The sequence below is a fragment of the Canis lupus genome, chromosome 16 (assembly GCF_003254725.2).
Source record: "Canis lupus dingo isolate Sandy chromosome 16, ASM325472v2, whole genome shotgun sequence".
NCBI lineage: Eukaryota > Metazoa > Chordata > Mammalia > Carnivora > Canidae > Canis > Canis lupus.
The window spans coordinates 1911508-1936496 of record NC_064258.1 but is presented as its reverse complement, the minus strand read 5'-3'; the positions used below and the strand labels follow the sequence as shown (position 1 = coordinate 1936496).

Sequence of the window (24989 nt, the reverse complement as noted above, 5' to 3'; positions counted from 1 at the left end):
GTGTTAGGCTTTTAGAACTCTAGAATGTAGAGACTTTGTCCGCTTGCAGCAATTACTGAATTCTTGCATTCTACAAATAATTATAATATGTAGTTCTTCAGTTTTAAAATTTTGGGGGGAATACTACTCTACAATTGAGCATTCTTTTCCTCCCAGTTTTGAGAACGTAATGGCTTCATACATTTATTAAGAGTGGAGAGGCTAGCCTGACTCTGAAATATTTTACATTAATTCTTTAGATATTTATGAGTAGCAGCCACAGTTTTAAAGATTTTATTTACTTATTTGAAAGAGAGCACGAGCAGGGGGAGTGGTAGATGAAGAGGGAGAAGCAGGCTCCGCACTGAGCAGGGAGCCCAATGCAGGGCTCGATCCCAAGACCCTGAGACTATGGCCTGAGCCGAGGTCAGACACTTAACTGACTGAGCCACCCAGGTGCCCCTGTCTACTTGTATTAATTATTGCAAATTCTCAAGCACACTCCCCCCTCACCTGCATTTTTAGTCTCAGTGTCATTATTGTCAGAATGAGAACTTTGGGGCAGCAGACACCTCTTTCTGAAGCACATCTTCACTTCTGTTGAAGTGTTCCAAGACCTAGCGCTGCCTCCAACACTGCTGCGAGCTCTAGCCCCGCCTCAGTTTGCATGATGCAATAGATCTTTTTTAAAGTTTTCTCTCCGGGTGTATGTTCAGTCTCTCCTGTAACCACTTACTGAATCGCCTCTTCAGATCGTCTCCTACGGGCTGGTTTACAGTGACATCTGATGCTGACAATTGATTCCGTTGCCGGTTGGCAGGTGCTTTGGGTTCCGGGAAGGAGGAGCAGACTGTGTACCCCACTGTTCACTCTTCAGAGTCAGACAATCCTGGTCATTAGTTGCTGAAGGAGAATGGGTCAGAAATGGGGGAGAGGGAAGCTGGTTGAGAGAAAAGAGGGATCCTTTTCCTTCCTGACTCTGGCTGGAAGCTAACAGCTAGGTTTTTACCCTTTGTTTATGCTGGAGAAACATATGTGACATGCTTTCTCGAGAAAGTGTCTTGCTTCGGAATATGACACAAATATTCTTGGAGCCTTATTATACAGTGTAAACGTTTTTCTTGACTTTTTAACTCAAGATGGCAAGGGAAAGAGAACAGTATTTTTGGAAAGAAAAAAGCCCGAGAGCATCTGCAGTCCGAAAGGTCTAGTTCAGTCCACTTTGTTTCCAGCCACTGCTCAAAGGCTTCCTTTTTCTTCTCAAGTTTTAGTCTCAAGCCCTTTCTCCTCGCTGCATGCCTGCCTGTTCGGTTGCAACTTTCTGTGATGTCTTACATACTACACAGTTGACCTTTGAACAACACGGGTGTTGGGGTGTTGACCTCTTGTGCAGTCCGAGCTCTGCGTGTCACTTGACTCCCCAAAAACTTAATAGCCTGCTGTCAACTGGAAGCCTTACTGAGAACATAAACAGTCAGGTAACACATATTTTGTGTGTTCTGTGTGTTGTTTCGTCTGTTCTCACAATACAGCAAGGTAGAAAAAAATATTAAAATCATAAGGAGGAGAAAATACATTCATAGTACTGTACTGTACTTATTGAAAACAAATCCACACTTAAATTGAATCATCCTATGCAGTTCAAACTTCTGTTGTTCAAGCCAGGGTCAGCTGTAGATACAATACAGTGGTGAAGTGTTTTGGGGATTTTTTGGCAGTAAAATAAAGGAATGCATTCTGTATGGGTGGATATGTAACAGGGGTAGATAACAGCAGATGTTCTTTCTTTTGAACTTGAAATAAGTCATGTCATTTCTTATTTAGTTTATTGACACCATCATGCTTGAGGTGTCATGCTTGGTTCAAAACAAGCGTGGTCTTGATTAATGTAGCAGATATTTATGAAGGGGGTGCAGGATGATGTGCGGGTCCTTGTGGCATAACTGAGAGCAGCCCATGTGATCAAGTCTGTCTACCAGGCTGTGTGGTTAGTTTCTGTTTTTGCCAGGCCCCAGATCTACCTGCCCCTCGTCTTCAACCAAAATCCTTTTTAATTTTGGTCTGCGAACACTCAAATCATGATTTTGCCTTCCCTTGGAATCAAGAGAAACCTGCAGGTTGAGGTCTTTCTTTTTTTTTTTTCCCCGTATGCCTCCATAAGTTCTCGTCAGTCTTGAAGTTTCTGGTCTTTTAAACCCTGTAGTGCTTTTAAACCCTGTAGTGCTGTGGGCTGAAATAGTTTATTCTGTTTCTTAGCCTCTTTTTTCCAAAGTCGTCTTTTTCCCGAACCGGTACACTAAGAATCCCTTTCCTGTTTCCTAGTCTTGGCTGTTTACCTCTCAAGAGGTTACAAATGAGCATACTTGGGATTCATATTTAATCTCCGTCCTGATGTTCTTTGACACAGTTCACCATCCCTGGAGTTGGGGGCACTTTTCCACCTATAGTAAAATCTGCTGAGCCCTTGGCTGCCTGTAGCATATGCTTTGCAGGGATAACATGCCAGGACATGCTGGTCCTGCTGCTGCTGCAGTACCTACCAGCTGTGCGGGCATGTCCCAGCTGCTGCGTCATTCTTCTCAGGTTGACACACTTAGCCTCTTGCCAGCTCTCCTACAGGAGCTCTGGGCACACGGGGGATATTCCAGGTAGTGGCCTTTCTACCTCCTTGGCCTGCCTGCTGCAGAATTCTCTTAGCTTTGTAGAAACTTAAAATCTCACAGAAAAGCAGATTGGGCCAAAAGAATAACAAATTCTTTGCACAGTAGATTGATGATGATCCATGTCTACTTTGAAGTAACCACCTAGTCCGATTGTATTTGGACATTTTCATCTTTTTTTTTTTTAAGTTTTATTTATTAACGTATGCAAGTATGCGAGATGAACGAGGGTGGGGGGAGGAGCAGAGAGAGGAGGAGAAGCAGACTCTGGGCTGAGCAGGGAGCCCCACATGGGGCTCGATCCCAGGACCCTGAGATTTTTTTTTTAAGATTTTATTTATTTATTTATTCATGAGAGACACACACACACACACACACACACACACGCACACACACACAGAGAGAGAGAGAGAGGCGCAGAGATACAGGGAGAGGGAGAAGCAGGCTCCATGCAGGAGCCCAATGTGGGACTCCATCCCGGGACACCAGGATCAAGCCCTGGGCTGAAGGCGGCACTAAACCGCTGAGCCATCTGGGCTGCCCGATGATAAATTTTCAAATGTTCTTTTGTGCTTTTTAAGATTTTCAGTATAGAACGTGCATATTAAAGTAGTTTATTTGGGACACCTGGGTGGCTCAGCAGTTGAGTCTGCCTTTGGCTCAGACTATGATCCTGAGGTCCTAGGATTGAGTTCTACATCGGATTCCCTGCAGGGAGCCTGCTTCTTTCTCCCTCTGCCTGTGTCTCTGCCTCTCTGTATCTCTCATGAATGAATAAATAAAAATTTAAAAAATAGTTTATTATTTTTTATTATGCAAATGGAGTCCTAGTTATACCTGCCCATAAAAGTCTACCTGTCACTGCTGACCTTATACTATTAAAATAGTTTCTAAGGTTGACAAATCATATTTATCTTTGAGAGAGAACCCACAAATTATATTGCATAGTTGCCTCTAAAAGCAACTTTTTGTTTTTATTACTATAAACATGATATGTTCAGGTTTTCTCATTCTAAATTTGAAGATATATCGTTATTTTGAGAGAGAGAGCACAAGCAGGGGGATGGGCAGAGAGAGCATCTTCAAGCCGACTCCCCACTGAGCATGACCCTGAGCTACTCAGGCACCCCTCCTTTTAAATTTGATTCATCTTACACCTATTTAGAACACTGAGCATTTTCAAATTTTATAGTCACAATTTCAGTTGCAAGCAGAGTTTGCTTTTGAAATATGCTGTGGATGTAAAGTTGCTTCACATGGGCTATCCCTTTTTAGAACCATACCTAACAATAGCTGAGTGAGAATTTGATTCTTTTACAACTTTACAGACCAACTGTACCAAATGGTAGGTGGTCTTGGGGCTCTTGCATATTTGTACGGGTGATACATTTGTTGACATGTGATGTCAATTCCTATAGGAATATAGGAAGTATTTTTAATGTTTTAAATGCAACTTCTAGTGTAGTCTTTCCAAATGATTTTTAATGATTTTAATTTTAACTGTTTAAATTCCACTCTTAAGTTTCAGTTGGGTAAGAAGTGGTGGTGGAAAATCGTTCTGTTTCGTTTTGCTTCTTGAATTGAATTAACTTCTATTTTAGAAAATGAAAATCATGTGAGTTTGGTGGTAACTAAAATTCGTGGAGAGGTTCCCCAGAGGTGTGTGAGTTGAAGGCGTGGTGCTGGAGGTGACAGTCATTGGAGTCCCCCATGTCTCCCCGAAGCACTGGCATCATTCCTTGGTCTTACAGGTGGATGTGTGCGGACCACTCCTGCAGTGGGAGACAAGCCATTCCTTTATAGTCCCTGCAGCAGGGAAGGTGCTCTGGAAACATCTGCAGGAATGTGTGCACGTGTGTGGCTTTGCCTTAGACCCCTCTGCATCAGATGTGACCCCTTTCAGTGACTTGTCCCTACCAGTCATGCAGAGGGATGGCCTGGCAAATGATTGAACACTTCTGTGGTGACAGAGGAGTTGTACGGCCTGTTGTAGAGGCACAACCAGGCGTGGCTCTTCAATACAAACTGTCATACTACCTACCACTTACTGGCCTGCTGGCGCCGAGAGACCCCATGTCTGCTCATTCCTCATATATTTTCTGCCTTTGGCTGTGTTACCGAAGAATCTCCAGTGAACTTTTTTAAAGAGACTCTCAAAAGTTTTAAAAGTCAAATATACGGGTTTATTAGATTCTGGCTGCCTTACATAAAAACAACTAACCCATTGACTCCTGAATGGAGCTTCTATTTCATTACCTTTTAGATTTTTAGTTTATTTTTACCTCTTGATGGTTTCCTCTTATTCCCATATTTAGCTTATCCTCATAATCTATTTTAGTTGTTTTTGGTTTAAAAGTAATCTTAGATGTGACCCATTTTCTTCTAAATATTCGTCATATTTATTTTGTTTTTATACTCTTCATCTAAAGTAAATGATGCATTAACACGTAGTTGTTCATGTGTTGGAATGGCACGTGGTCAGTGTGGTCTCTGGAAGCGGAGTAACAGAAGGACCCCCACTTCATGCAGAGGGAAAGAAAGCATCTGGAAGCGTGAGGGCTGTGGTTTTCCCAGAAAAAGGCCACACCTAGTAATTCAGGAGTGCATCCATTTCAGAATTATTTCAATATGGATTATTTTCCCTTCCAGATGCTACACTGGAAATACTCCAACAGTGTCTTTCTTCACATCTGACTCCGGGGTGACTCAGGGAAGGACTAGTTTCCCTGGATAGATGACTTCTCTCAAACAGCTTCTGATACACATGAAGAACCTGCTTTTTCCTTTTCTGATAACATTTCCCCCCATAGTACAGCTGATTCAAAGCTAAAAATTGTGAAAAGCTGAATATTGTGTGTTGTCAAAGAGTGTGTCCAAATGTGTGGGCTGTGTTCCTTGCCTTTCTGCTGACTCAGCCTGGATTCAAAGCACAATTGGTGCCATTTTTTATAAGAGGTGGTTCACTGCTCCCTAAAAAATCTACACCTAGGGATGCCTGGGTGGCTCAGTTGGTTAAGTGCCCAACTCTTGGCTTCGGTCAGGTCCTGATCCCAGGGTCGTGAGATCTAACCTAGCGTTGGGGTCCATGCTCAGCCAGGAGTGTGCTTGAGGATTCTCTCTCTTCTTCCTCTGCCCCTCCCCTACCTTCCCTCTTAAAAAAAAAAAAAAAGTATACACCTATTATTATCTTCTGTATAAGCTTTGTGTCTAAAGTTTCCTCTTCACAAAAAACAGTAAGTAAAAGTTGCCTAGGCCAGCAGTTTTCATGAGGAGTAGCCAGGCTTTAGGCTGGACTCTTCCGCAATTGCACACAGCCATTCACTTTGTGGATTGCAGCTCCTGGGAGGAAAAACCTACATGAACCCCAAAATAGATGTATTTGGGGACTTTTTAAAATGGAATTTTTGTTTTTCAGATCAATAATCATGTAAGATTTAGAAGTCCAAAAAGGCACATAATGAAAAGTATACCTCCTTTCCTTCCATCTTCCATTCAAGTCAGGGCCACACTAGTGGTCCTCGCAGCTGCTCTTTTGGGCACATCCCTCTGTGTGTTATCTGCGTGCATGTGCGCACGCACACACACACTTGTACAGAAAATGGTTGTTTATATTAACTTGAAAATCACCTTTAACACAAATACTCAATTGTAAATTAACATATAACTGTAAGGTTTTTGTTTTTTATGTGAATAGTAATTGATCCTTGCAGAGAACTTGCTCTGAACCATCCCTCTGAGGGAACAGAAATGATCTCCTGACCATACCCCCATTTTTAGCTCATAGCTAGCCACTTGTTGTTCTTTTGTCCCCGAAGATAAGCATCTTTGTTAGAGACAATAGAAAAAAAATTTTTTTTGCTTTTCCTTGATTACTTTGATAATATTTGTATTTTAGTCACAATTACAAATTGGTTGTTACCTGAATGCTTTTAGAAATGCTGCAGATAAATACACTGAAATAAAAATTACTTTTGACATATAGCCCTCCAAATGTGTAGTGTGGTTTTTTCTGTCACTTTGTTGACAAGTGATAGGTCACTTTGTTTAGGTAGATTTTAGGATCTGGCTTAGATATTATGATTTTGTATCTTATTTTATTTTCCTGTTCTGTCAGATGTTTATTCTAGCTTATGTCTCTTTTTTATTTTTATTTATTTTTATTTTTTTTATTTTTTTTTTAAATGTTTATTTATTTATGATAGTCACACAGAGAGAGAGAGAGAGAGAGAGAGGCAGAGACACAGGCAGAGGGAGAAGCAGGCTCCATGCACCAGGAGCCCGACATGGGATTCAATCCCAGGTCTCCAGGATCGCGCCCTGGGCCAAAGGCAGGCGCTAAACCACTGCACCACCCAGGGATCCCTGTGTGGTATCCAAGTCTTTTTATCATTGAGTTGTAGGAATTGTTTCTGTATTCAGGGCACCACTGTTTTGTCACATGGGTTTTGCTCATATTTCTCCCTATCTAAGCCTTGCTGTTCCTTTTCTTAATGGTGTCTTTGGATGAGAAGGTGTTTTTTATTTTGAGGAAACCTATTTTTTTTTCCTACAGTTACTGCCTTCTATGACCTATAAGAAGCCTTTCCCTAGGTCAGAAAGATAATATGTTTTTCTCATAAAGTTTTATGGTTTGGGCTTTTACATTTAAGTCTATAGTTCATCGAGTAAACTTTTGTATATGTGAGATAGGCTTGAGGTTAATTTTTCCACCATATGGCTTCCATTTTTATTTCAGCCTCATGTGTAGAAAAGACTTGTCCCCAATAGATTACTTTGGTGCCTTTGTTAAATTTGTGACAATATAAGTATGGTTCTATTTCTAGCATATTGTTTCATTGATCAATATACCCATCCTAAAGGAATAATATCTAAGTAATGTTTTGTGAAATATTTTTTGCATCTGTATTTATATGGGATGTTGCTATTTTCATTTTTTGTTTCTTGATTCCTGTCGCGTTATGAAAACTCTTGGAAGTCAGGTAGTATAAATCTTCCAACTTTGTCTCCCCCCACACACATACCAGTTATTGTAGGTCCTTTGCATTTCTCTGTACATTTTATATTTAGCTGTCAAATTCTACTCTAAAAACTGCCAGGATTAAAGATTGGGATTGCATTGAATTTTTTAATAATGATTTTATCAAGATACAACTCACATACCTTGTAATTCACCCATTTAAGTGGGTTTTCAGTGGTTTTTAATATATTCAGATGTGCTCAACTGTCACTAAGAAATTTTAGAACCATTTTCATGACCTAACAAACCCTGTACCCTTTAGTTACCATCCTCTTAATCTCTCTAATCTCTCTACCCCTAGTAATTTATCTTTTGTTTAAGCCAGCCAGTCTATATTTTGTTAGAGCATCCTGAGCAGACTAATCCCTGTGGTCTTCTGTGACTGGCATCTTCCGTTTACCATAATGTTTTCAAGCTTCATCCATGTCGTAGCATATATCAATATTTCATTCATGTTTGTGGCTATGTAATATTACACTGAATGGATGTACATTTTGTTCATCAATTAATGACCATTTGGGTTGTTTCTGCCTCTTTGCTGTTATAAATAGTGCTGCTCTAAACATCTGTGAACAAGTGTTTATATGGACATATATTTTCATACTCTTGGGTAGATACCCAGAAGCAGCATTTCTGGATCAGATGGTAGCTCTAAGTTAACTGTTTTGCATAACTTTTCCAAAGTGGCCCGTACCATTTACTTGCCCTCAAGCTGTGTGTGGGTTCCAGGTTCTCTATATCCTGACCGACACTTGGTATCTTTTTGATTCCAGCCATCCTAATGGATATGAATTACTCATTGTGGTTTTGATATGTTTTCCTAATGACTAATGATGTATCTATTGGCAGTTTTTATACCTTGCTTAGAGAAATGTCAGTTAAGGGCAGCCCAGGTGGCTCAGCGGTTTAGCACTGCCTGCAGCCCGGGGTGTGATCCTGGAGAACGAGGATCGAGTCCCGCGTCAGGCTCCCTGCATGGAGCCTGCTTCTCCCTCTGCCTGTGTCTCTGCCCCACCCCCCCGAATGAATGAATGAATGAATGAATGTCAATTAAGATCTTTTGCCCTGGGGCGCCTAGGTGACAGGGTTGAGCGTCCAACTCTTGATTTTGGCTCAGATCATGATCTCAGGGTCCCGGGGTCGAGCCCCACGTCGGGTTCCATGCTCAGTGTGGAATCTGCTTGTCCCTCTCCCTCTGACCCCCCACCCTGCTCTCTCTCATCTTTAAAAAGAAAGATCCTTTGCCTGTTTTGTAATTGGGTTGTCTTTTTTATTGAATTGTAAGGGTTTTTTATACTAAACACAAATACTTTATCAGATACATGGTCTACAGATATTTTCTCCCATTCTGTAGATTGACTTTTCATTTTTTTGATTGTTTGATGCAAAAGTTTTAAATGTTGATGAAGTCCAATTCATTGACTCCCCCCCCCCCTTTGGTTGCTTCTCCTTTTGTTGTTATGTCTAAGGATCCCTTGCTAATCCCAAGGTCATGATTTAGTCTTATGTCGTCTTCTACATGGTTTATAATTTTAGCGTACATGTTTAGGTCTTTGATCCATTTTGAGTTTCTATAGTATAAGGTGGAAAATTCATTCATTTGCATGTGCCTGTCTTAGTTGTCCCAGCGCCAGTTGTTGAAAGTCCCTTTTCCCCCATTGAAAGGCCTTGGCCCCTTGGTAGAAAATCCTTGTCCACAGGCACATGGGTTTATTTCTGGATTCTCAGTTCTGTTCCACTGATCTGTATGTCTGTCCTTTGCCAGTGCCTCTCTGTCTTGATGACTGTGGTTTGTAGAAAGTTTTGGAATCTTGAAGTATGAGTACTCCAGCTTTGTTTTTTCAAGGTTGTTTTGGGTTTCCTTGCAATTTCATATGAATTTTAGAACCAGCTTGTCACTTCTACAAAGAAACCAACTGGGATGCCGATGGGGATTGCATTGGATATGTATATCAATTTGTGGACCATTGCCAGAATGTCCTCCTACCTTTTCTAGTGTAAGTATATAAAGGCATAAATTTCTCGAAAGAATTTTTACCTTTGTTCCACAAATTTTGATAGGTTTTATTTTCATTATTATTTAGTTCAAAATATTTTATAATTTTCCTTGTTATTGCTTTTTTGACTCTTAAATCATATAGAAATGTTGGGGATCCCTGGGTGGCACAGTGGTTTGGCTCCTGCCTTTGGCCCAGGGCGTGATCCTGGAGACCCAGGATCGAATCCCACGTCAGGCTCCCGGTGCATGGAGCCTGCTTCTCCCTCTGCCTATGTCTCTGCCTCTCTCTCTCTCTCCCTGTGTGACTATCATAAATAAATAAAAATTAAAAAAAAAAAAAAAAAGAAAGAAACCAAGGAAAAAAAAAAAAAGAAAGAAACCAAGTGGGAGAAACAGAAAATTCTCTAGGTGTGAAATAAAATGTTTAAAGTAAACAGCAAATTTGACATTGATTCTTTCAGAATCAATTAACTAGAAAGTTTGAACAAAGATAAAGTGATAGAACAGAACTGAAGACCTGAATTGAGGTATGGAAGGTGACATGAAAATGTTTGACATACCTGTAGTGGAAAATAGGAGAACAGAAATATTTGAAGAGATGGCAACCCGAGAATTTTCTGGAATTGGTGGAAGGCAAAAAGTATGCATGTCAAATTTCTAGGTAACCAAATGAAGTATATTAATCCAGAATGATGTAAGAACTACGACAGAATAACAAATCCATCAATCCAATAGAAAGAAAAAGAAAATACAAAACAAAATAAGGTGATAAAAATTAATCCAAATAGCAATGTATAAAACAGTATATTTATATTTTGGTTTTATGATAAAACCAAACTTATCCATCGGAAATTGTCCGACTCCATTTTAAAGAGTGCATTTTGCTGTGGTTTGCATCGACACACCAAGAAAGAGAGATATAAAGTTGCAGATATAAATTGCAGATTAAGAAATGGAACAAACGTATTGAGGTAAATTCTAACCATACATCTGATCCGGTGGATTTTCTGAGGCATGATTGTGAAGAGTGACCACGATTACCTCCTAGTAATAAAAAAACAAATAATCAGGAATATTATTCAAAGTTTATATACTTGTTAACAGGGCCTCAAAATATATGACGTATTTCAGAGACATATAAGAGAGAAACTGGCAAATCTATAATTAGGAAGATTTCCATTAAAAAATTCTCAGTAATTAATAAACAGACAAATGACCAAGATTTGAAAAACAGAATGCTCTAATGGGTTCCTGTTTTCAACAGTAAGAGAATGGATATTTTTTTAAGCACATGTAAAGAAAATCACATTCAGCTATATGTCTCATCACATATTTAAGAAACTAGCAAAGAAATAATATTCTCTGATTCATTCTAAAATGAAATTAAAGGGTTTTTTTAAAAAGTTAAAAAAAATCACTTTGGAAATCTAAAAAATCCTAAACAACTCTTAAGAGACCTAAAAAATGGAAAAGAGAAAAGACAACTGAACAATAAGGGAAACCCATGCATATCAGACCTAAGTGATGTACCCAGAGTGGTGTGAAGAAGAAAATCTGTTTTAAATGCTTACATTAAGAACAAAAATACCAAGCTAACAGATCAGGGCAGGGTTTTCTAGAGAATAATACAAAGAAGTACATTTTTAAAAAGAAGTAAAAACCCCCAAACTGATTCTTTGCACAATTAATCATAACATTTAAAATAAATATATCACAGAAAACAGGTTTTTTAAGAGTTCAGACAACTGGGCAAGTATACTTGAAAACTTCACTGAAATGGACGGCTTTCTAGAAATAGTAATACCTAGAGTGGGGAAAGGATAGACCATGTCATATGTGGTTTGTGAACCATTGCATAGCCGTGCAGGGAAATATGAAATTATAATTGTTCTTCATACACAATTTTACTTTAGTTAGATTAGAAATCTCAGTGTGAAATCAGTTGTGAAAGACAATGCACTAGTGCCTTGACAGAGAAGAGGATTTCCTAAGTAAGAATTAAAATGTAAACTGTAAAAGAAAATTTGAATAAACTTGATGACAAATTAAGAATTTCTCTTTATATGGTGCTTTTCATAAAAAAAAGTTAGGCTACAAACTACAAGAAGATAATAACTGGACTATATAATTGATACAGCAGGGATTTTCATAGTAAACTGCCAAGTCAAAGTGGCAACTCAGTATTTGTCGGTCTGTAATACTTATTTTTTAATATTTATTTGAGAGAGACCAAGCATGAGCAGGGGGAGGGGGCAGAGGGAGAGGGACAAGCATACTCCCTGCTGAGCATGGAGCCCAACTTAATACCCTATCCCAGGACACTGGGATCATGACCTGAGCCAATAGCAGACACTTAACCAACTGAATCACCCAGGCGCCCCAATATACTTGTTTTTAAAGATGTTTTTCAGGCAAAATTCACATACTGCAAAGTACACAGATCTTAAATAGATTGTTTGAATTTTTTGAAAGATCTATACACCCAGGTAAACCATATCCTACTCAAGATACATAGAGTTCCCTGGAGCCCCTGATGGTCCATTTTCACCCTCTAAGGAGGAAGAAATCACTCCTGATTTCTATCAGTAGATTAGTTTAGCCTAATCTCATGTGAATGGAACCATACATAGCTGGCTTTTTCCCTTTAACAAGTTTTTTTGTTTGTTTGTTTTTTTGTTAAAGATTTTATTTATTTATTCATGAGAGACACACAGAGAGAGTCAGAGACACAGGCAGAGGGAGAAGCAGGCTCCATGTAGGGAGCCTGATGCGGGACTTGATCCCGGGACTCCAGGATCCCGCCCTGGGCCAAAGGCAGCGCTAAACCTCTGAGCCACCCAGGGATCCCCCCTTCAACAGGTTTTTAAAACTGATTTGTAACAGTTCATTTTTTAAACTGCTGAGTGGGATTCTATTCCAGGCATGTATCTAAAAATGTTACCCTTTGCACAGGAAAAACTGCAGAGTGGTTCTATCATGTTCTACTCTCATCAGTGTCCAAGCAAACTGTTTTTGAAAAGAATGTGAAAGATAGGACAGAGAATGTACAGGAAAGGAAATAAAAACAATAAACTCCTAGGCTACTCCATCTCCCTGTAATCAGAGAAATGCTGATGACAACCGAGACGAGGGACGCCGGAGGGCTCAGTGGTTGAGCGCCTGCCTTCTGCTCAGGGCGTGATCTAGGATTCCCAGGTTCGAGTCCCACGTCAGGCTCCTTGCTTGGAGCCTGCTTCTCCCTCTGCCCATGTCTCTGCCTCTCTCTGTGTGTGTCTCCCATGAATAAATAAAAAAAATCTTTATTAAAAAAAAAGAAAGAAAACCGCGATGAGCCATGGTTTGGATGTGTGGGAGAGACTATAGGCAATGAAATGTGTGCACCTCTGGTGACACCTAAGGACTTGTAGAGCACATCTGGCAAGGTGTAGTCAAGTGCATGGTGGCCCTCCTGTCACCTGGCAACTCTGTGCTATGAGAAACTTAAACATATATGTGAGGGAACTTGATAGTACTGTTCTTTGCAGTTTTGTCAGTGCCCAAACTTGTAGCCCACCACGTGATCATTAATAGGGCCCATCAACAGGAAGAGGGATAGCTGCCTGTAGATCTGTACCATAGCTAACGTTTGAGTACAGATGGGATAGTAATACCATGTACAGTTTCGCAGTAAGCTATGAAGACATTCACAGGAGTGCTGTGCACCAAATCACGGGGCTCTTTGCCCCTAGAGGAAGTGGAAGGAGGACTGGCATGAGGGAGGAGGAGGAGGCACACGTTGCAAAATCTGCCCGACTTAATTTCCTAAAAGGTTGAGGTGGAATGTAAGTGGAATGAGACAAGTATGGGAATATGAGATTTGTCCAAACTGGATCATGAATTTATGAGAGTTCGTCGTGTGTTATAATCTGCCATTCTCAGTGCATCTGAAACATTTAATAAAATGATTCACTGTTTTTAAGGAATCCTTCTCTGATTACTGCTGAGGTTGAAGTTTGTTCATTTTTTTGTTGTTTTTGTTTTGTTTTCAGATTTTTGGCCATTTGTATGTATTTCTTTCAGCTTTGGTATTTTCTGTTGGTATATTCTGCCCATGTTCCCGTGGAGGTTAACTTTTTCACATTGTTTTTGATTATTTTAATTGATTAAAGGTAGTAACTCATTAAGGATACCTTTCCCTAAAATGTTTTCACAATTTCAGATTAAGTGTTTTGATGACTTTGCTGAGAAAAGCCTTCTCCAGTCTGAGATCAGGAAAATGTTTGTGTGTATTTTCTTTGTTTTATTGTTTTGGTTTGTATATTTTAATTCTTAATCCATTTGTAACGTATTCTGGAGTATGGAGTTATTTTTTGAAGTTGCCTCAGTCTTTACCCACTAACTTGAAACAAATAGGCCAGAATATTTTGTCTTACTGGATTTTTCTTTCTCAGTCAGTGTTGTTGTCTTTCAATTAGTTTTAGCCCAGTAATACTTCATGCAGACGAACTAAAAGAGTATGAAAAGTTACAACAAAGTAGAGTGGTTTTCTGCCTTAGCCGGCCCATCTTCCCATGCTCGGCAGCCTCCCAGAGCTATTGTCGACTTAGGGGCCTCTTCTGTGACTCCAGCATCTCCGTCCCTCCTAATAGCACAGGAGCCTTGCTCTGTTGTGATTGATCAGTTTAAAATAAAATTTTAGTTATTTTGATATGTATCATGTATATTTCTAGAAATATAGCTAAGAATTAAAATAGACTATGGTTAGAGCTTTTTGGTTTTCTTGAAGGAGGTAATTGCTTCTGTCTCTTGTTTGGAACCTTTGTACCAATGGCCAGTTCTTTTCATGCCTTCTGATACACTCTCGGGACAATATCCCACAAGGTCAGTCGCATTACGTGATCTGAGAAGATAAGATCCCCGTGTTTCCTTGGCGACCTTCCTCAGAACCTTCCTCTGTTCTCAGCAGGCTGCTCCCTGGCCTGTGGACAAGCTTGTAAGTGGGGCTGGTTGACTTCAGCCTTATTGCCCTGTTGATTGGAAGTTTTTTTCCGCTGTAGTTTTTTTTTTTTTTTTTTTTTTTTTTTCGCTGTAGTTTTTATAGATTTTTGTTGCTATATTGGAAATATTGGTATGAACATATTTTCTTTAAACATCTTTTGGTATTAATCAATGTTGATACTGATGATGCACGTTGATTTCCTTAACTTTTCTCCAAGTCACGTTTACAACTACTGCACGAGTGTTCACCAGTCAAACCAAGCCCGAGGGGCTGGTGTCCCTCCTTCCAAATCAAAAAAGGGACAGACGCCTGGGGGAGCTCAGTTTGTTGGCTTGGAATTATACAAACGACTTAAAGAATTTTTGAAGAATTACTTGACAAATCTTCTTAAGGTAAGAGGTTTTACATATATACTGACCATTTGTAATAGAGTGTAAAAAAGTAGTAGTGAAATGATGATTCTAACATGATTGAATTCTAAATTGCTCGCTGTTATGGGTTCATTGTTTCTGGCATTGATGTGTGCATTTTGCTATTGCTTAGTCTTTGACCTGTTGTCAAGATGAAACTTTCATAAGCCCTTTCCTGTTTTTTTAGTTTGTTAAATGAGAAGTTTTTGGTAGCTATACCAGAGTAGCACTTTCCTAACCATTTTCTATTTGGTCTTTAGAAATTGATGACTCTTAATTTCCAGCATTTAATTATGAATTCAGATGACCTATGTTGTGTTTCGAACCCAGTGTGTTGTTTTGTATACAGACGTATAATAAATGATCATAAGGTTTTCTAACCTTTGGAAATCACATTTTTCCAGTGTGACTTTGCTTTTTACACATGGTCACGTAGTATGTTTCAGAACTACGATGAAATCGTGCCCTTGGCTAGGATGGTTCTGGCAGTGATGTTTTTCATCTTCATCTTCTGCCTTCATCTCCATCCTCTGTAGCAAGGGCAGTGTGGTGCCTTCCATCCAGCCACAGGATGGACAAGTGGCTCCTTCATCTAGTGCTACCCATATCACATAGAGTGAGTGAAGACATCTCTACTTTCTACCTTGGGGAAATTTGTGCTGTGTATATCTTTTAAAGATTTTTTTATTTACACAGATCCTAGGCAAAAATTTCAGCAGGCTTCAAAATTGCTTTCTTAATATATTTTACGAGGTAATTGGAAACCTATTATCATTCTAACAGACCATAGTTGATTGACCACAAATTGTGGCTAAAATGTTCATGATCCCTAAACAGTGTTTGTAATGTTTTGCTGAAACCACAGTGTCCCTATTTTTATTCATAACATTTTGTAAAGTGAACACTGGAATTAATTATTCTTCAGCATTAAAATGAGGAACACTATTAGTAAATTGAACACCAATAAAAAAAAATAAATAAAATAAAAAAATAAAAAATAAAAAAAAATAAAAAATAAAATGAGGAACACTAGTAGTATATTGTACTGTATGAAAGTATTGGTAGCTGTACTGTATCAGTGATCTTTTTTGCCTTTTTTTTTTTAAACTAAAAGGTCATGTACTATAATTCAGAGTGACTTAGCTTTACATTTAATAGTTCATTCCTTATGTAAATTTAAATGAACAAAAACATGATTGTCTGAAGATAATGATCAGGTTTTCATGTGGCTTGTTTGGGTCATTTGTGTACCACATATTTGTCAAGACTTCTTACTCTGGTGGGAGACGAGGCTGAGCCAAGGGGGTGGCATGCCCGGAGCCTCAGGTCCCAGCAGGACTGTGTCCCTCCTGCTTTTACCTTGGTGCTTTTCTGCTACAGTATATATGTATACTGTATCCATAGTAGTGAAACATGCAGTTTTTAAAGGGTACACTTTACTTTGTAGATGTCATTAAAACCTGAGAAAAAATGTCAAGTTGCTTCTTCACATAAAAAAATTGTGGTTTAAGTTGTGGAAATCTTGGTAAAAATAATTTTGGTAAATGCACAGATTTTCCCCTCGAGATCTTGTTAAAGAAGAAATATTGCACCATTATACTTTATTTTTTACAGAGACGTAACAGATTACCACAAAAACTATATATTTATCATTTTTTGGATAAATTTAATGAAGGAGGAAGATGCATTAAAAAATCGAATAGTATTGGCCCCATGGTCTAAATTGTTCATAGGACATTTTAATTTTTAACAGAAAATACCAAAAATAGGGATGATTTGGAGGTAAATTCCTTTGTTAATAAAAATGAATTACTCTCATTCTAACAGTTCAGAGTTCTGTAAAAATAAATAAATGAGAATTCCAGTTTCTTTGTATGAGCATATGTGCATATTTAATACCACTATGAAAAAGTTCCAGTTTGAAGAAGTTCTTATTAAAGTTCTCTCTGATCTGATTCTCACAAGCAGATGAGCATGTTTTTGTATACAAAATAAAAAGCTCATCTGAAACCAAACACAAAAATGTGTTTTAATGCAGATTTGTTTTAGTTAATTTTTATCTTTAACTCATCATGTGACAAATGAGTCCTTAAAGCTTGAGTTAACTTGTTTGTAGGATGGAGAAGATTTGATGGATGAGAGTGTACTGAAGTTCTACACTCAACAGTGGGAGGATTACCGATTTTCAAGCAAAGTGCTGAATGGAATTTGTGCCTACCTCAATAGACATTGGGTTCGCCGTGAATGTGACGAGGGACGAAAAGGAATCTATGAGATCTATTCTGTAAGATTCTTTTATTTTTTTTTTTAAACACCTTTCACATGTGTATTTTCTTAGTGATACCTACCTCACCCTGTCAGTAGGGGAATCTAGACCAATATTAAGCTATTTTCATAATAGTAATTAATTTCTTTTGCTTTAATTTATCAATAAATGACTCTTAAATATTTTGTGGCAGGAAAGGGGAAGGATGAATAAATTGGAATTCTAAAATACAGCCTCCACCCTTCTGCATGGACTGATAACAAGTCTCTTCTGCGATCATTTGACCAGCCATCCGGGTCAGCCTGGAACTGTCCCAGTTCTGGCGCTGGACAGCCCACATGCTGGCTCTGTGTCCGGCAGATCGGTCCCTAGCCTGAAACCCAGGTTTTACAGATCAGCCCTCGTGGTCTTTGTGGTTTGGGAAACTGCTCAAGGAGAGGACTATGCTGTGAGATGTTCTCCTGCCTTCTCACTTTACAAAATAATACGCTACGGACAGAGTAAAAAACCAAGGGGTTCTTTTAGACCCCATGAAAATAGATTTTGAAAAGGCAAAATTTGAATGATTGAATATCATCTTCATTAATTTATTTCTTCAGTCAGGGAAGCTCTTCCTAGGCCCATTGGTTTCCAAAGTGTGGTCCCCCAACCTGCCCCATTATGGACACCTGAGCACCTGTTAGAAATGCAGATTACTGGGCCCCGGCCTTGACTTCCTAGAATCTGTGGAGGTGGGGCCCAGCAGTGTGTCACAGCAGGCCCTCTGGCTGATACTGCCGCGCAGTCAGATGGGACCACTGATGTCGTAAAGTGGTGAAGGGTAGGACTCGACCACAGAATGGTCTGTCCGCTCAGAACAGGCCAGCAGATGCACAGTCTATACTCTTCTTGAACCAGTGGTATGAAAATGTCAAGTTCTGCATAATAGGGTTCTCTCCATATCCAAGATTGTTGGTATAATAGCAGTACTTTATTGCTTTACTATTGACAAATTTAATAAAAGAAAAACATAATGGATCACAGATGCAAGACAGACTCTTAACCATTTAAATAGTTCAATTTCTATACAAACTGTTGCTTCATAAAGGTACTCGGTTGTATAGTTTTAACAAAACTTCCTAGATTTAGTGTTTTGATTTGAGCCTTTTGTACTTGCCCTTTTCTTTTCCACTTAGAAATGCTTTCTTGAGACTGAAAGTTGTCAGTGTAGGAATTTGTGATTTGGGTTGATTTCCTCTTGGTGCCACTTTGACCTGAAATATCGCATGTGCCCTGCAATAACATCACAGACTCCTAAAAATCATTCTAATTTAACTTTTTGTGTGTTTTATTCAAGAATAAAGAAAATAGAAGTACAAGCATACCTCAAGATTTGACAGCTCTTATTTTTTTATTTGCTTTGAAACCCATACTTTCTATCTTCTTAAGTCCTGTAGTTACCATTTGGAAATAAGATAGGCAGCCATACTTTTTATTTTAGCAAAGACTAATTAATACCTCTCTCTAGAAACAGTTTCCTTTGTGTGCTGTTCCAGTGAAGCCGATGAATTCATTTACAGTTCAAGCTTCAGTTGACACAGTGAAACAGTTGGGCACAATGATCTCTCATTGTATTTTCTAAAAGTTCCAGAAGGTGGAGATGATTTGTCAGGAAATATAAAGCTTTTCTCTTTTCCTAATAATTCTTTTTTCCTTTTTAATTATAGAACATTATTGTTTTCCTTTTATGTCCACCAGAGGACATAAATTAATTTAATTGTTGATACATTAAAGTGATTGAGCAAAATTTTTTTCTGGATTCTGTTCCTCTGAACTTTATCTGGAGTACCTTTGGCCCTTCTTTCTTATCTTGCCAATTCTCTTCCTTTCTTCCCTCAAAGTGATAAATTATCCAGAGTCAAATTAGACCTGTCTAAGGCTGTCTTACTTTAGAAAAATGTTTGGAAAAAAGTTATTTTTAAAGGTGCAGTATATCTTTACTAGAAGTTCATGGCCATGGCATTGCATTTTCCCTCCTGCCTGACTCCTGCATTAAAGAAGTCTGTAGAGTTGAAAGAATAGCAACAGAGAATTTGCACAGGGAAAATTTATTTTCAAAACAAATGCCCCAGGGTTGCATTTTTCCTCAAAAATGAGGTTCTTCCTCATATTTAGCCTCCGAGCATCTTTTCAGATATCATAGTTTCTAATTTGGAAATCTTATTTTTATGCTAATATTACACGAGTATGTATTGTTCATACTTTATTAAAAATAGTTTTCTCTTAATATGATGGAATCTTGCCATTGGCAACAAAATGGGTGGATCTGAAGAGTATAATGCTAAGCAAATCAAGTACCATATGATCTCACTCATATGTGGAATTTAAGAAACAAACCAAAAACAAACAAACAAAAAAAGACAAACCGAAAAACAGACTTTTAACTATAGAGAATAAGCTGATAGTTACCAGAGGGGGAAGTAGGTGGGAGCAAGGGGAAAATAGGTGATGGGAATTAAGAAGTGCACCTACTGTGATGAACAGGGAGTAATGTGTAGAATTGCTGGACACTGGAAACTAATATAACACTGTTAACTATACTGGAATTAAAATTTTTTAAAATAATACATTTAAAAATAGTTTTTTATTAAATATTGCTTTCATGTTGTCTCTTTTTTGTGTCGTAGAAATATCACTCAGTGAAAGTTCATTACATAAATTATTACGTACAATCTTTTCTGAAATACAAGTCTTACATAAACCCAGCTTTATCTGTGGTTAAATTTGGGAAAAATAAGAGTGAATGCATTTATGTTTAAGTTCCTCAGCAATTTGTATTAGTAGTGAATTGTTATAAATTTGACTTATACTCTGAAAAATACCTTTCTTAACAAACAGCTTAAAAATAGTGAATGAATTACAACATTTCTCTTGTGGGGGACATTTTTATAGTGATTTTCTGTGGGAAGTTTTAAAAACTTTTAAAAATCCTTCAAAGAACCACCACCACCCCCACCACCCCACACACACACACAAAATACAAGTAAAATGAGAAATCTGAGTGATTCATGGAGAGTAAACTGCATCTATGCAGTGTCCATTTTGGTATATTTACAGTTGTATGCATCCATGCAACATAAATCACCACAATTATGATACAGAACTTGCTAATTTTTTATTGTCTATTACTTATTTTACTGAGTATTAGGAAACAATGATAAATGGAATTACCTTCATTAAGTGTGTTAGGTTAGAAATTAAATTTGGGCCAAAGAACAGTGTTAGAGGTTGAATCCACTGTTGTCCTATAAGCTGATATGTATTTTCTCCTAAAATCCAGATTTTCCTCTTTATCTTAATTATTGAAATGCAGGCTAATAAACATCTGTACTCTGATATTTCCTGAAGTTGTTAACTCAAGTCAGTGTCTCTCATTTCATCACAATGATAGATTTTTACCCCGTTATGATCTAGAAATACTGATCAGTGAGATTCAGTCTGATTCCTAGGACTTTAGTCTTAGAAAAACATAGTGAAAGTATAGACATTTTATGCTTCTCCTTTTTCTTTTCATCCAGCTTGCATTGGTGACTTGGAGAGATTGTCTGTTCAGGCCACTGAATAAACAGGTACCTGCTTGTGTGAGTGTGCATGTTGCCCTTTCAAAATCCCCAGGTTTGTTCCTTAGGCATTGTCTCCCCCTTCCTTTAGAATGTCCTGTGAGTATCTCTCGTCTTGCATTGTCAGTGGACTCGATCTCAGAGATGTGTAGTAATATGCACACTACAGTCTATGACCCACACGTCTCTTTTCTTTATCAAGGTAACGAATGCTGTTTTAAAACTGATTGAAAAGGAAAGAAACGGTGAAACCATCAATACAAGACTGATAAGTGGAGTTGTACAGTCTTATGGTAAATATTTTCCCTTTAATTTATTCAGTTTTTGTATCAAATGATAGTTGTAACAGTATCCCAGCAGATTCATTTACAGATATTTTAGATTTAAGAATATTGTTTGAATTTACACAGGTACTCAGAATTCTCTTTAAGTTAGTGTGATTCTGTTTGATTTTACCCCATCATAAAAATTGTTTGATCTTTGCACCTTAGGGCAATTTTGAAGATTTAGACATTTGAATAATTTTCTGGTCTACTGAATTACTGTATATAACACTATGATAGAGTGTCATTAATGGAGCAGAATGATAAACAGAAATCTTGCTATCGGTTTGAAAAATTGAGGTTGAGAAACCGATAAACGAAGTGTTTTAAAAACTTAGGAGGATCGTATTTTCTCTGAAAGTTTAAATTTAGCCCTCTTTAGGGAGCAGGTAAAATCAATGAAGGGGATTACAAGCTATAAACATCTAGGTATAAAGTCATGGGGTGTAAGGAGCAGCATAGAGAATGTAGGCAATATTGTACTAACTCTAAGGGACGGATAAGGACCTAACTGTGGGGACCATCTAGTAACGTACACAAATACCAGATCACTGTGATGTACCCCTGAAACCAGTAGGCTGTTGTATGTCAGTTATACTTCAATTAAAAAATAAATGTCATGTGTATTATTTTTAAGCTTTTAGAAATACAAAAGTTTTTTAAATAAGCTGCATGATAACTTTGAAGCATGCCTGGCCATGAGTCAGAATTACTTGCTTCTATGTCTTGGATCTTCTGTCTTTTTCTCTCATTGAAACCGTGTACTTTAGTACCAGTGAATAGCACATTTACCCTATGCCTTATCATTTTCCATTTAGCTTTTATAAATATAAACTGAATGCTACACCCAGGTATGTTGTGTAAAGTGTAACAAAAACTGGGGTAATTGAAATATAGTTCCTATTTATTTCTAGTGGAATTGGGGCTGAATGAAGACGATGCATTTGCCAAGGGCCCTACGCTGACAGTGTACAAAGAGTCCTTTGAATCTCAGTTTTTGGCTGACACGGAGAGATTCTATACCAGGGAGAGCACTGAATTCTTGCAGCAGAACCCAGTTACTGAGTATATGAAAAAGGTAAGCTTAAATATGGCACTTAGAGTAGACTAAGTTACAGTAGTTACTGCCGCTCCAGTGAGTGAGTCCTTTTCATGTAGGCAGCTTTCTTTGCAGGTCACTTCTCAGGCCTTGTTGTCCTGTCATGTCATAGCAGGTGCAGATGCTTCCACCCAGTGCACCAAGAAGCTTTTATAAACTCATCTGATAACCATGGCTCCGTATTCTCTGTGCTGCTCTGAGGGCAGAACTGTGACAGCCATGTGACTTTTGTGTTCTGAGCTGTCTCTCCTAGCGTGTGTGTGTTTCTGATGGGAGCCACAGTCCTGTGTCAATGAGAAAGTAAGTTTTTAAGAAACACCTATTACTGGATTTGCAAACTTTAAGCTCTTGTTTTTTCACTTCTGAAATATTCTCCAACAATCTCTAGTACAGCCTCACATTTATAGTAAAGCAGGTCCTTCTGAAACTACAGGATATAGGATTAATCATAAACTGTGTACCATCAATCTTTTTCTGTACTAGGTATGTTACGGCAAAGTTCTAGTGTAATTGTTTTCTTGTTCTCCTTGGGAATATGGGTGTCCTGGACTTACCACTGTGAGGAATGACCAAAGTTCAGAACCCGCAAACCCATTCTGTAAAGGGTCGGGTAGCAGATTTTGAGACTTGTGCTCACTCTACGTGGTCTCTGTTGCAACCGTTTAGCTCTGCCATTGTCATGAACAAAGCAGCCGTGGTGACATCTAAACACGTGAGTGTCGCTGTGTTCCAGTGAAATTTTACCTCCAGGCAGGATTTGGCCCGGAGTGTTTAGTTTGCTGACCCCTGACTGAGAGGTACACGATTTCCTGGGAGTCCAGCTAACGGTACCTGATCTCCGCTTTGCCCTTTATTCTCTCTTCACTGGGAGAGCACAGGGAGTGACCACAGAGCCCCCCAACTGAGTTGATCTGCTCACTTACTCAGCACGCAGAGTAAGTGAACAGATCAACTCAGTTGGAGCAACAGGGAACCTCTCTAAGCGCATAGCGCCCCACCCTGTTTATGTGTGCTGTTCTGGTTGCATCTCCCCATAGATCGTGATTAGAAGCTGGAAGCTGAAGGTCCTCGACAAACAAATTTCTGATTCCTCAAAACTAACAAAAATGGACCTCTTCAGAAGAATTACACTTGGAGGAGTAGTAGTTCTCTGTGTCTGTCAGTGGGTTCAGTTAGTTTTTCTGCATGCCAACCAAGAGTGGGGTCTCCTATCAGGGTACACATCGCAGGAGCAGCACAAGGAACTCTCAGAGTTCCCGTCATCTGCGTCAGCCACACTGGGGGAGGTAATCGTAGTCTGGTGTAAGGAAATGTGCTGGTGAGGCCAGAGCTCCATGAGCACCCCCAAAGCAGGGAAATCTGGTTTTTTGTTTGTTTTAAAGATTTTAGATTTTATTTATTTATTCATGAGAGAGAGAGAGGCAGAGACACAGGCAGAGGGAGAAGCAGGCTCCATGCAGGGAGCCCGTTGGGACTCAATCCCTGGACCCCAGGATCATGCCCAGGGCCAAAGGCAGGCTGCTAAACCACTGAGCCACCCAGGGATCCCTGGAAATCTGGTTTTTAAATCAGGCCTGGAACAGCCAAGACAGCTTGAAGAGCAAAGATGTCCAGTGGTCTGGATGTTTCCAAACCAATGTGACCCTGCTTCCTGCATCCTGATGCTCTTACAGGGATTCCTTTCTAGAGGGCTTAACGGTTGGTCCCAAATCCAGTTGGATCTTAACCAAACATAGCTTCTGTCACCTTCTGGAAATCCATAATACAGAGAATCTATAAGCATAAAACTGGAATCTAACCATGTGAACTGTTCTCTTGCATATAGCCTTGGGCTACAAGTCTAGCTCTAAATCCCTGCTCAACCATTTACTGGGAAGTTGACCTTAACCTTTCTGGTCCTCTGTTTCTTCATCTATAAAATGGGAGTAATAATTTTTATAAGTGTTTGGTAGTACACGCATACATCATTCAGAACCTCCAGTAGATGCCTGAGAATATGCAAAACCACAGGATAAAAGGTGGCACAATTTATTTAATAACTTGAGGATAAATTATGTTTAAATTAAAACATTGTCAGGAAATAGAATACAAAACTCATGAATAATATTGAGATAGAGCATGAACCTTTAAGATTCTACTTTTAGCTGCCATCGTGAGCTAGATGTGCAAATTCCTCCTCTGTGTTCCCTTTTCTGTGATGTTTAGGGATATTTTAGTGGAACCACTTGAGACTCTTTGGCTTCTCTGCAATAGGGATGGCTTTGATTAATGAACCCTAAACCACATTTGGGTTAACATATCCCACTGTCTTCGTGTGATTGAAACTAATGTGAGCTACAAAAGATTTATTGACTATTCTAGGTTACTGATGTCTCTCTTTCTCTCTTTCTCTCTCTCTCTCACACACACACACACACACACACACACACACTTTAAAAATAAAATATACAGGGCAGCATGGGTGGCTCAGCAGTTTAGTGCTGCCTTCAGCCCAGGGCGTGATCCTGGAGACCCGGCATCGAGTACCACGTCCGGCTCCCTGCATGGAGCCTGCTTCTCCCTCTGCCTGTGTCTGTGCCTCTCTCTCTCTCTCTCTCTCTCTCTGTGTCTATCATGAATGAATGAATGAATGAATGAATAAATAAATAAATAAATAAAT

The 24989-nt window shown here is 38.9% G+C and overlaps 1 protein-coding gene across 8 annotated transcripts in view; it reads left to right on the top strand.

Annotated features, from left to right (window-relative positions):
- CUL1 (cullin 1) overlaps positions 1–24989 on the top strand; it is a 93297-nt gene that overhangs the window by 38297 nt on the left and 30011 nt on the right. For all 8 annotated transcript variants that reach the window (XM_035699739.2, XM_025434023.3, XM_035699737.2 and 5 more), the window contains 5 exons: positions 14851–15025; positions 17160–17327; positions 20867–20917; positions 21111–21201; positions 22146–22309. In XM_035699739.2, coding sequence (XP_035555632.1) covers positions 14851–15025; positions 17160–17327; positions 20867–20917; positions 21111–21201; positions 22146–22309 — 649 coding nt within the window. The remainder of the gene's footprint in view (positions 1–14850; positions 15026–17159; positions 17328–20866; positions 20918–21110; positions 21202–22145; positions 22310–24989) is intronic.